Source organism: Pantherophis guttatus, chromosome 3 (genome assembly GCF_059756535.1).
Source record: "Pantherophis guttatus breed Tessera chromosome 3, ASM5975653v1, whole genome shotgun sequence".
Taxonomy (NCBI): Eukaryota; Metazoa; Chordata; class Lepidosauria; order Squamata; family Colubridae; genus Pantherophis; species Pantherophis guttatus.
In genome coordinates this window covers 154,030,445-154,042,641 of record NC_142065.1, presented here as the reverse complement: position 1 = coordinate 154,042,641, position 12,197 = coordinate 154,030,445, and the positions used below count along the sequence as shown (strand labels likewise).

General features: G+C 33.7%; 1 protein-coding gene across 4 annotated transcripts in view; it reads left to right on the top strand.

The window, feature by feature from the left end:
- The window catches only part of ATP9B (ATPase phospholipid transporting 9B), a 158,922-nt gene that overhangs the window by 18,453 nt on the left and 128,272 nt on the right, over window positions 1–12,197 (top strand). For all 4 annotated transcript variants that reach the window (XM_087890377.1, XM_087890376.1, XM_060682069.2 and 1 more), the window contains exons 3-4: window positions 8,282–8,432; window positions 11,208–11,321. In XM_087890377.1, coding sequence (XP_087746503.1) covers window positions 8,282–8,432; window positions 11,208–11,321 — 265 coding nt within the window. The remainder of the gene's footprint in view (window positions 1–8,281; window positions 8,433–11,207; window positions 11,322–12,197) is intronic.

Here is a 12,197-nt window from a genome sequence, read left to right as displayed (position 1 = left end):
TGGGGACCCCTGCTCTAGAACAGTGTTTCTTAAACATTTTGTTCTCAGAACCCCTTCTCAAATAAATAATTATGGAAGATCCCAAAATATCTGTCATTTATATGGGTTATATTTATATTTACTGTATTAAAAATTAATGCATTTGTAGAATACTTAGTGAATCATATTAACATACCATGTTTCCTTGAAAATAAGACCCTATCTTATATTTTTTTTAACCCTGAGATAAGTGTTTGGCCTTATTGCCATGCGCTCAAAAGCCCGATTGGGCTTATTATTGGGAATGCCTTATTTTGGGGGAAACTGGGTATGTATTTTTGATGAATATCAAAAATTATTTTGATAATTTTATTTATCAAAAATATTTAATTTCGTAACAAATAAAAACTAAAAATTTGTTCTACAAACTAAGACATTGTTTTAAATTTTTGCAAATACAGTTAGTATCAGGCAAATAATGTCAATTTTGATCGTCAGAGGCTTTTAAAAGCATTTTTTTACAACCTCTTCAGCCAAAGTGGTTGTAGAAAAAATGCTTTGAAAAGTTTTTTTAAAAAAAAGTTGGCCACGCCCACCCAGTCACATTACCCCCACCACCAAGCCATGCCCACAGAACCGGTAGTAACAAAATTTACATTTCACCACTGGCTTGGTGGGTGTGGCTTGTGGACATGGCAGGGGAAGGATACTGTAAAATCCCCATTCCCACCCCACTCCAGGGGAAGGTTACTGCAAAATCCCCATTTCCTCCCGATCAGCTGGGACTTGGAAGGCAGAGAATAGATGGGGGCGGGGCCAGTCAGAATGTTTACTACCGGTTCTCCGAACTACTCAAAATTTCCACTACAGGTTCTCCAGAACTGGTCAGGACCTGCTGAAACCCACTTCTGAATCAGCCCCATCATGGTAGCAGCAAAGATCTTGGATTCTTTAGCAATGTCCACAGTTTTTCAATCCCTAAACTCGAACATATCAGACAGTAAACCTAAAATAAAGGTTAGGAGCAAATTGCTATTAATTCTAGCCATCTTCTCCTGCAAAATTATTCTTTTGTTTCCTTACATTCTTTTTCTCCTAAATGTCAAGTACAAATTCAAATCTTTATTGTCAGTGCATAACATATGTGCAATGAGATTGGTTGAGCTCCCTCAGTGCACCCCGTCCTCCGCAACACAATACAACTCACAGTGAAGACAGAAAATCCCTAACCCAGTAAATCATATTAACAAAACACCCAGTCCTATTGCACCAGTGTGAACATGTTACACATTGCGCCGGCCCTGCAGTCCATCATACTACATAGTTACGATGTTATTTCTCATTCAGGAGTCTGACAGCCCACTGATAAAAACTTTATTTTATTTATTTTATATCCAATTTATATACCACCCTTCTCCCTGAGGACTCAGGGCAGTGTACAGCCAAATAAAAACATAAATTACAAACATTAAAATGGTATTAAAAGAATATATATAAATTTGGCCCCGTAATTTAAGAACAATAACAAACCCATTTAAAACATTTAAAAATTAAGAAAAAAAGTTAAGCCAGCCCGGCTTGCTGAAAAAAGAAGGTTTTAAGGGCACGGCGGAAGGCACCGAGGTCTTGGATTCTCCTTATCTCTTGGGGGCAGTTGGTTCCAGAGGGTGGGTGCCCCCACAGAGAAGGCCGTCCCCCTGGGGGTCACCAGCCTACATTGTTTGGCTGATGGCACCCCGAGGAGGCCCTCTCTGTGGGAGCGCACAGGTCGATGAGAGGCCGTCGGTAGCAGCAGGCGATCTCGAAGATATCTAGGTCCTATGCCATGGAGCGCTTTAAAGGTGATAACCAACACCTTGTTATCAACTGTTATCAACTGTTCTTCAACCTGTTTGTACGGCTGGCTATACTTCTATATCTCCTTCCCGATGGTAGGAGGGTAAAGAAGTGATGACCAGGGTGAGAGTTGTACCATGCATAACTCTTTTGCTTCTTATAGGAAATGAGATTCCAATGTTAATATAACTCTTTTATTTTTATTTTTTAACAAAACTATATGTCATTGATAAATGGACTGCAATGAAGCCAGCTTCTGCAGGTTGATAAAAACTTTGGATATTACATTCCCTTTGCTGAACTGATATATATGTCAGGCACCTAATTTTACTTCTTAAGATCAGTATTTGCAGTTTAACATTTCACGTGAGAAAAAAAAAACATTATTTGTTTGAGGTTTTTCCCCTTGCAATATTTAGGAGAATCCTAAGATAGTCTTTCTATGTATCTTATAAGATCTGATTTGCAATTGTTGGGTAAAGTAGTATATCCATGGCAGCAGTCTAGCACACATATATTTGCTACTTCCACTTTGATTTACAGGTAGTCCTCACTTACCAACGGTTATTGGGACTAGGATTCTGTTGCTAAGCAGTGCAGTCATGAGGCACATGTCATATCACCATGCCAACTTACGATGGCAGTTCCGGCAGTCCCAGAAGCCACATGATCACAGTATCTTTCGGTTACTTGATCACCATTTGCGACCTTCTACCTGCTTCCCTATTGACTTTGCTTGAAGGTCACAAATGGTGAGCACGTGACCATAGGATAGGATGCTGCAATGTCATAATTGCGAGCTGATCATCCAGTGCCTGAATTGCATTCACGTGATCACAGCCTGTGACAGCCACAATTATGGGGACCCATTATAAGTACCCCCTATTAGGTGGTGGTGTAACTTCAAACCGTTTCTGAACAAGTAGATGTTAAATAAGGACTGCCTGTATATGTTCCCAATTTACTATTCATGTGATTGCTGGGCTCAGATGAAATGTTTTAATCCATAAAGCTACTAGCTATAGTTTATGAAAAAAAAATGAACATGTGCATCCTTAGCATTGGCTAGATCATTTTTGTCTATTGGACTTGAAAAGGAACTTTTTATATATTTTATTATATTTTTACTTCAGAAAATTAGATTTGGTAGAGAGTTTTCTCCCTATCTGATTTAAATGAATTCTTTTTCTTGAGGTTGGGTAATTTGTAAAAAGAAAGAAGATCTTAAGTAATCACAGGAGAAAAGTTTGGTTTATTTGTGAATTGTGCAGTATTTATTTATCATATATTTTTCATCGACTGCACCATATTAAAAACATGCATAAAAGTATTCTCTGGAATGAGCATTTAACTGAGCAATTGTTTTACTGAGTATGTTAATTATAATTCTTTTTATATCAAATCTCACCTTACTCAAAATTGGTCATATAAACATGTTGGTTTCAGTGATCTGTAAAGCATTTAATTTTCAGAAAAATGCATTATTTGCAACCTATGTTTATAACTGTTAAAGCCTGTGAAAATAATGAGTGTTTAGCAGTAATTATTTCTCTTCATTTTAATTTGGGCATTCTCTTTTAGCTAGAGAAATTATAATGCATGTAGATCAATACTCTAGAGTTCTTTGGGCTGGATTGATTTTTTTTTCTCAAGAGATTTACATTCCATTTCTTATAAAAACACTTTATCCCTATTAAAATGATGCTACTGAATGGCATTTCCATTTGAAATGAAGGGAATACCAAATACTTGGTTTAGTTTGTACTCTTAAAATGGCCTCTACACTTCAGTTTAAATGCAACATATTTGTTGTATAGAAACATGAGGGTTTTAGTATCAGTTTTATTTAATAACTGCTGATTTTTTTAATAATACAATCTTCCAAAACCAAACTGGGGAATTTATTTTTCTTTCTTGTATTTATCACTCTAAAAAGTTATACACATTAGCAAGCCTATTCTGTTTCCCAGAGGAACCCTCCATTATATATCATAGACCATACTGGAATATACAGAACATACCAAAAGTTAGGCCGTATAGACCAACCACGGTATGTTTTACTAATTCATATTTTTTATGTTACTATATTTAGGAATGTTCAAAGATTGTGCATCAAACAAATAAGGAGTAATAAGAAAAAAAGGCCAACCAATTTCAACAGTTAATGTAATTTATATAATAAAGTTTCTATTGGGCTTGACTTTAGGTATACCCTGTATATTCCTGTATACGTGAGGCAACAGTGAACTGGCCTAATAGTATATAAAAACAAAAGAACTCTTTACAATGTTCATTGAGATATTATTTTGTACAGTTTGTTTTAGTAAAATAAAATACAATTAATGAAGTTCTGGTTTGTGGACACTGCTTAGGCTGCATTTTGGCTTTCAGATAATACATACAGATTGTGCAAGTATTAAACTGCTAAGAAAAGATGCTATACTTGCCCTTAGCCAAAACACCCAGGAGATATTGCTGCATAAACTGTTAACATTTTTTTTTTGTATTTTATGCTACGTTTTTGTGTTTCATATAATGGTCCTGGTCTTTGAGCATACTGTACATAAATAGATAAACTAATACATTTAAATAGATTGAACTATTATATAAATAGATTAAATAGATTGAACTAGGGAACTCTTGTATCTTTATGCTCTTACATTTTGAATCACTTTCTGAATCTTGGCCAGAAGATTGGGAGTGATGGCATTTTGGAGGGGGGGGGGAATCTGTTGTGTTTCTTCATAAGACAGATATCATTGGATGTTATCCATAGTTTTCTGCACTAAATTGACTCAAATGGCTTTTTTCCCCTGTAGAATTTGCTGGCTTGATAATAAATATTTTTTTAAAAGCCAGATAGTAAATAAATCTAGATATGCAAACATTTTATGCCTCACGTTCCAATTTTTACCATTACTTTAAATCTATGAGAAATAACTACCATTAATATCTTTTATTAGCAACATGAATATTTTGTTCCTAGGGTTTTTTTTAATCCTTGGATTCCAATTTCAAAATACTATCTCTAAATATAACCAAATGCTGCTGCTTATTTAAAGAAGCCTTCATTAATTCACTGGTCAAAGAAACATGACAAAAAGGACACAACAACATTTCCATGCAAAATGAAAGGACTTATTTTGTTTCTGCATGGAGATGAGCTAATGATGTAGGTTTTCAGAGTATTGAAACCCATTTGCCTGTAATAAATACTTCAACATTGAATTGTCAAAATCTATAATTATTTCCATCAGTGAGACCTCAGTGCATCTGAAGGCTTAAAGTGTGCTTATCTTTAAGTGCCAATCAGCTTTTCTTAGAAACATCACAACCGCTGAGCTGTGCCAAACTTTGTTCAAGAATAAGTAATGTGTTTGTTAAGTTGATTGTGTTACTTGCTGCCTAAGATTCTAAGGATAAATGGGACGGAGAAAAAGGTAAAGTGGAAAGGTTGCATGATCATCCACCATTTATAAAGGCTGTTCATTCAAAATATTCTGGTTTGTAATCTGAAGTGCACAAGATATTGAAAGAACTCTCATGGAAAGATATATATGTGTCCCTTCAATTCAGCTTTTTGATTCCTGGCAACTGCATGGACTAGTTCCTGCAGTCTTCTTGAGAAGGTTTTTTCCGGAGTGGTTTGTCATTGCTTCCATTCTAAAACTGAGAAAGACGAGTGACTAGCCCAAAGTCACCCTTCTGGTTTCATGCCTAAGGTAAGACCAGAACTTATAGTCTCCCAATTTCTAGCCTGATGCCCCAGGCTAAGCTAAACCAAACTGGCTCTCATAATGCTAGTAGATATTACATAGTTACAAATTAATTTTATCCGACTCACTGCCATGTTATAATGAGAGGGGAAATCATTAAATATATTGTTTATATGATACATAGAATAATGTTTAAGACCATTTTAATAAGCATCAGGATAATATGTTATTTTTTTTGTTTATTCCTAACTAAAGTCTATATAGCCTCTTTATTGCAGTATTCAAAGAAGCTATGAATACTGAACAAATATTGAGAGTGAAAACAGAGTTTAGAAATATTTACTGTATTTTTCGGACTATAAGATGCACCGGTGTATAAGACGCACCAAGATTTCGAAGAGGTAAGCAAGAAAAAAAACCATTTTTGCCCTCTCCAGCCCCCAGGAGCACTCTGGAGACCTCCCAAACCCACTGGGTGTCCCATTTTTTGCAAAAATGGGACCCACAGAGAGTTAGGGAGGCCAAAAACGGACCCATTTTTTGCAAAAAATGGCGTTTTTTGCCCTTCCCAGCCCAAAGGAGCACTCTGCAGGCCTCCCAAACCCTCTGCACACCCTGTTTTTGCAAAAAACGGGACATGCGAGGCGGGTTTCAGGAGGCCAAAATGGCTGTATTCGGTGTATAAGACGCACCAACATTTCCACCCTCTCTTGGGGGGGGGGGGGAAGTGTATCTTATACTCCAAAAAGTACGGTAAGCTGCCTATAAAACTCAAGACAACCTGCATCATTACTCTGTAGATCCTGCTGTCTTTATCTTGTTTAAATCTTAGGTTTTCCAATAATATGATGACTTTTGAAATTTTCTAAGCTCTTCATAACAAAAAAGTATCACACTTCTTTTTTTCTTCATTTTCACCTGTTTCATGCCTAGTAACATTCAGTGATAATATGCTCAGAATGAAAAAAGTATATTCAGGACTGCAATGTTAATTAAATAATTCCTTTCATAAAAGAAGCCATTGTCCCATCCTGCTTATCTGATCTTCAGAAAGTTCAGAGACATTTTTTATCTTTTCCAGCTTTAGCAAGGAATATTTCTATATCTAATCATGACACTCAACTTTCTAAAGGCTTGAGTTAGTTGTGAGATAATATTGTTTGCCTGTCTGAGTTCATATTTACTTGCACATACTGTATACAAGAAGATTTTAATACTCTCTCATAAGTAATAAGTAGGTTTGCTGGAAAAGCAATATAGTTTATTATTTGATTGCACTCTAGCAATTATCTTTTATAATTATTTACCGTGTTTTCCCAAAAATAAGACCCTGAACCCTGAAATAAGCACTTGGCCTTATTGCCATGTGCTCTAAAGCACGATTGGGCTTATTATCAGGGGATGTCTTATTTTGGGAAAAACAGGTAATTATAAAGTAATCAATGTTTAATTTGTTTTCATTGCCTTGTTTGCTTTAATAAAGTTTAGCTTAAAATCACTATAAAATACATTATTAGCTATTAAATCTTGATTTGGAAATTACCTGTTATCTAATTCCAGGTTCAAACCAAACTGTATACAAATTACATTGGATTATATGCTTATGCACAAATCTAATGAAATCATTCATCATCATTTAATTTTATAATGAAATTTACACAATTTATAATTTATAAATTTAATTGTGAAATAAATTTATAAAATCAAAAATTAATTCCTATGAGAAAAAGAAAATTGTCATTCAGATTCTACAAGCCCATATGTTCCAGGAAGTACATGGCTAATGCAATAGAAACCATTTGGAAGGATGGCGTTATATTATACAATTCTGCATGCTTTAAAAATTATTCCAAACAATATTAATATGCAAATTCCGTTGCCTCTTTGAAGCAGCTGTGTCTTTTTTCAGGCTTCCATTGAGGAATCGACTCCTTGCATTGAGGAATTGACTTAAAGCTCTCAAATGACCAAGACTATTCATTATGGATAATTTTTGAAACATGTTAGATTTGCTGTTATATTTCAACCAAAATTATTATTAATCTTAGTATAGTACTACTTTATCCTAGTATTATAACTAACAGCCAGATTATAAATGGTGTTGCATATACAGGAACTTTTCACTTCTGTTAGCATTATTTCATGCTCTGAAACACTGACCTAGAAAATTGTAAACTTTTTGGAGTAGTTATAAGGTGGAAGGAAGGTAGATATAACAGAAATCTTTTGTAGCTGTCTCTCAATGAATCTCCTGAGATCCAAGGTTACTATCTTTTTAACTGTGGTAATGGGTTTTGACTGACTTGATCAAGACTGGGAAATAGCTTACTCTGACAAAAAAAACTCTCTAACTCTGTGCGTAAAACTTAGTTATGTTTTGGTTTATTTGGATAGCTAGTTAGATTTCTATTCCTCCTTTCCTTGAGCAGCTGACAGAAAATGATTAGCTAAAGGTCACTGAGTAAATTTCACTACCTAAGGATCGACTTGAATTTGTGTGTCTCTGCTAGTAGTCCAACATTTTCCCCATATCAAACTGGCTTGCTCCTCTTCCAAGAAAAAACTTACAATAACATTTTAAGGAACATTTAGTTAATTTTAGCAGAATCAGTTCTCCACTGTGCGATTAAATGATTTTAGTCCACACAAGAAAACTCTAAGTAATGTTTAATATGTTGTAAGATTTCTTGTTGTTGAAAATTAAAGACAATGGCTTTGTCTCTTTCTTCCTCTCCCCTCTCTTTCTGCAGTTGCTGTGATTGGCTTATAAACATTTGCCGGAGGAAAAAAGAACTTAAGGCACGCACAGTATGGCTTGGATGTCCTGAAAAATGTGAAGAAAAGTATCCAAGAAATGCTATAAAAAACCAAAAATACAATGTCTTTACATTTATACCTGGGGTAAGGCAACCTAAATATGAAAATTGTATTTTACAGTATTATTACATGATACCTATCAACATCTAGTTGTATAATTTTTCTTGTAATAGTTTCACATTGAAGATTTTTTTTTCTTGTACAAAAGAGATAATAGAGAGCGAAGTGGAATTAGGGGCTGATTTCGGTGTTTAGTTTTCCAAAACTGTAAATCTGTTTTCAAAAGAAATAATTTCTATGTAACAAATGAAATATTGTATATTATAGCAAACTTAACAACATCTTTTAAAAACAATGACTGATTATATATTTATCTGGTGAGTAGCATAGCACTAAAAACAGTTAACACTCCAACAATAAGTAGTATTGGTGTTCTAAATTATGTGATAATTTTTAACTAGGTCTTGCCTATATATTTGGTAATTAATATTTTGCCACCAGTATGTATAAATAAAAATTCCTCTTAATAACATTTTCAGCTAAAGACTATATAAACATTTCAGATACATGGCTTAAGATGTTAGGGAAGAAGTAGAAAATATTTTTTAATCTATTTTTAAAGTGTGTATTTAAATCTGTATAATAAGTGAAATGTATATGCTACATTTTATATATTAGTGAAGATATAACCAATATTCAGAAATCAAATTGACCAAATTTGTTTTATAAAACGGTTGTAAAAACCATTCACATGCTCTTATTTAAGAGTTCTTAAGAGTTAATTTACCCTTTTTACAATTGTAAAACTGTATGTCAGAGTAAGATTTCAGTTGTGGGTTATGAGAGAAAGAACTTTTTTCCCCTTTGTGTCCATGAGTAAAGTAACCCTCTTTTAAATGCAGAATAAATGGTTAGAAAGCTCATTTTCCAGTATGGCTAGTGGTACAGATTACAAGAAAACCCATAAATATAGTAATTCCTTTTATATATGAAAAGCATATATTGTACTGCCTATTATGTGTACTATAGGCGTATAACAAAACCCCTTATTAAGTAAATCCAGTTTAAAATAACATTCCTGTCCCTTCAGATTTTGTTTTTGCTTATTATGGTTTTCAAGATGCAGAATTCTTTTCAGTACTGACAATAATAATTTGTTGTAATACAATTTGTGCAAATCACAAAAGGGCACAGTTTGGCATTTTTTGTTCTTTGACTAATTTCACTAAATTCTATTATGACTTTAGCATTGATTCTTTCGATAGTTAGTCTTGTACTTTCTAATTTAATATTTGACTGAAAAGTAACTCTTTAGGGAGAGGTGTTTCAATGAGTATAAAATAAACAGGCTATTATATACTGTGCCTTTTACTGCAGTAATAAATTGCTTTGTTTTTTTGTTGACAAGAATGCTGCGACTTTCAAATCTTAATTTCAATAAGAATGCAGATTTTCTAATTGTTATGCATTGGTTTTCTCTCCACTACCCCTACTTACCAGTGCTATTCAACTAACTGTCACGTGCATGAATATTTCTAGTACTCCTCCCCCCCATCCTTATTAAAAAGAGAAAAAAGTGTTCAGAATGTGTTTTCTTTTGAGTATTAATGTCAACTGTTTTCATGCAGACAAATATTTTCATCTTTGCATGAAACCTGTATTTTGTCTATTTACACTTAAAGGTCATTAAATATATATTTAGTCATTGATTACTATAGTTAAATGCACAATGTGTATTTCAGTGGTTTAGGCAGAATCCTAATGCCTTTAAAGATCTCCCTTGATTTGTGAACACCTGTTGGCATACCCAGATGCATTATTAGCCTTCAAATATTTTTTTCTTAAAACTTTTCCTTAGGAAATGGAGCAGTTCGAAAGCATTTTGTAATTGCACAGTTGGAATCCTATTCTGGCTTTAGTATGAATACCAATTACTGAGCTATTAATTGATGCTAACTGAGATTTTAAATTAATTAGTGGTGAGGAAGAAAATATTGTTACCCTGCTGAGATTAATTTATATGAGAATTTAAACATTCTAGAAGAAAATAATTATGTTTCATTGTAAATATAAACACAGTATTGCTCCAGCATAGTTCTTAGCTTCTGCTTGTAGTTTAGTTATAACTACTAAACCAATTTGACTTTCCTTGTATTGAAATTTCCATAATATGTTGGTTTGTCTGAAGCTTACATTGATTGCAATGTGTTCCACCCACCTACAGTCTTTTGGGTAACAGTCTTTATTTTCATAATAAAAATGGAAATGTATTTAAAATCAATTACAGTATTAACATTTTTTTCTAAAGGTAGTTAGGGATAATGGCCGAACAAGTGACAAGTTATATAATGCTAATTTTATAGTACAATAAATTCAGAGGAATTATTTTGTGTCACATACTATTTTCTCTTATAATTGTATTCTGTATGGGAAAAAAGATGTACTTTTTCCCCCCTGTATCCATTATTTTGGTATTCATAGATATACAACATTAGAGAAAAGTGGGATATGATTTTTGTTACATTGGTTTCTTTAATAATAACTAGATACAAGCTGTATGCTTAAAAGATTTTTCTGTTAGCAAAACCACTATTTTCTGAGCCCTATTTATAAAGCAGATACTATGTAAGTTTATTTATAAGAATCACCAAAGCAATCGATGTCTGTTTTTTTTAATGTTAAAAATGGTGTATAAATGATAAATATTAATTCTCCTACATAGGAGGTAAATTCTAGGTAGAATTTACTGCTGTCAATCTCCTTTAGGCTAGAAGAAAGTATTCAAGTCCTAAATGAAGCACCACCATAGTAAGTTATGATTATTGCCATTTTATGGTTTTCCTGTTTCTTTCACTCTAGGTTTTATATGAACAATTCAAGTTTTTCTTGAACCTTTATTTTCTGGTAGTCTCCTGCTCACAGTTTGTACCGGCACTGAAAATAGGCTACCTCTACACCTATTGGGCTCCTCTGGTAAATACAAAAGCTGTAAAAACTATTTTGTTTCTTTAGATAATGAGCAGGCTATATTGCACACGTCAGAGGGTCAGAAGATTAAGCCCTCACTGTTAATGATTGAAAGATCAGAAGTATCCCTCATCAGCTTTAAATTTTTCTTCTTTTTCTCTTTTGGATTTCTGCTGTCCTAATGTGGCCTCCAAATATTTTGACCCTATGGGTGGGGGATAAATGGATTGGCCAAAATATCTGAAGGACACTAGTTTGCCTGGGTTGTTGCTTTGACGGTATTTAGATGAATGTAATCACTAGCATTCTTCTTAAAGCTAACACTGTAATTAACATTCAACTCACTGTAACCATGGCAATAACCTTTATATAGATTGGGGTATTTGAATGAGCTGGGGGAATGGAGCACATGAGTCTGTGAGGGAATGAGGGATGGGGTAGCTTTTGCCTCTTAATCCTTTAAGCATAATTAATATGGATTAAGACAATTTTTAAAAGTATCTTTTAAATAAAGTGTACTTTGTATGCAGAAAAGAATAAATTTAATTCTTTAATCAAATTAAGTATTTGGGGGAAATACTCTTTTGAGCTTAACCAAAGTTGATTAAGTAAGCTGAGGGATGGGCAGTTTCAACCATTCTAGAATCACATGGATATATACATTCAAATATTGGGATTTTTATTACCATTCAAGAGGGCTATGGATAAGATGTTGGGGCTACCCTTGATTTTTTTTCATAAACAGGTGGTTAATGCATTCAGATAATTCTTTATTGAATATTCTTAAAAGTACCATATTAAGAAGCCAGTTTTGGTTTGAAGTTTTCAACATAAATATAAATTCATTTGATAAAAATAACAAAGATTAGGGAAGCTGTCAAG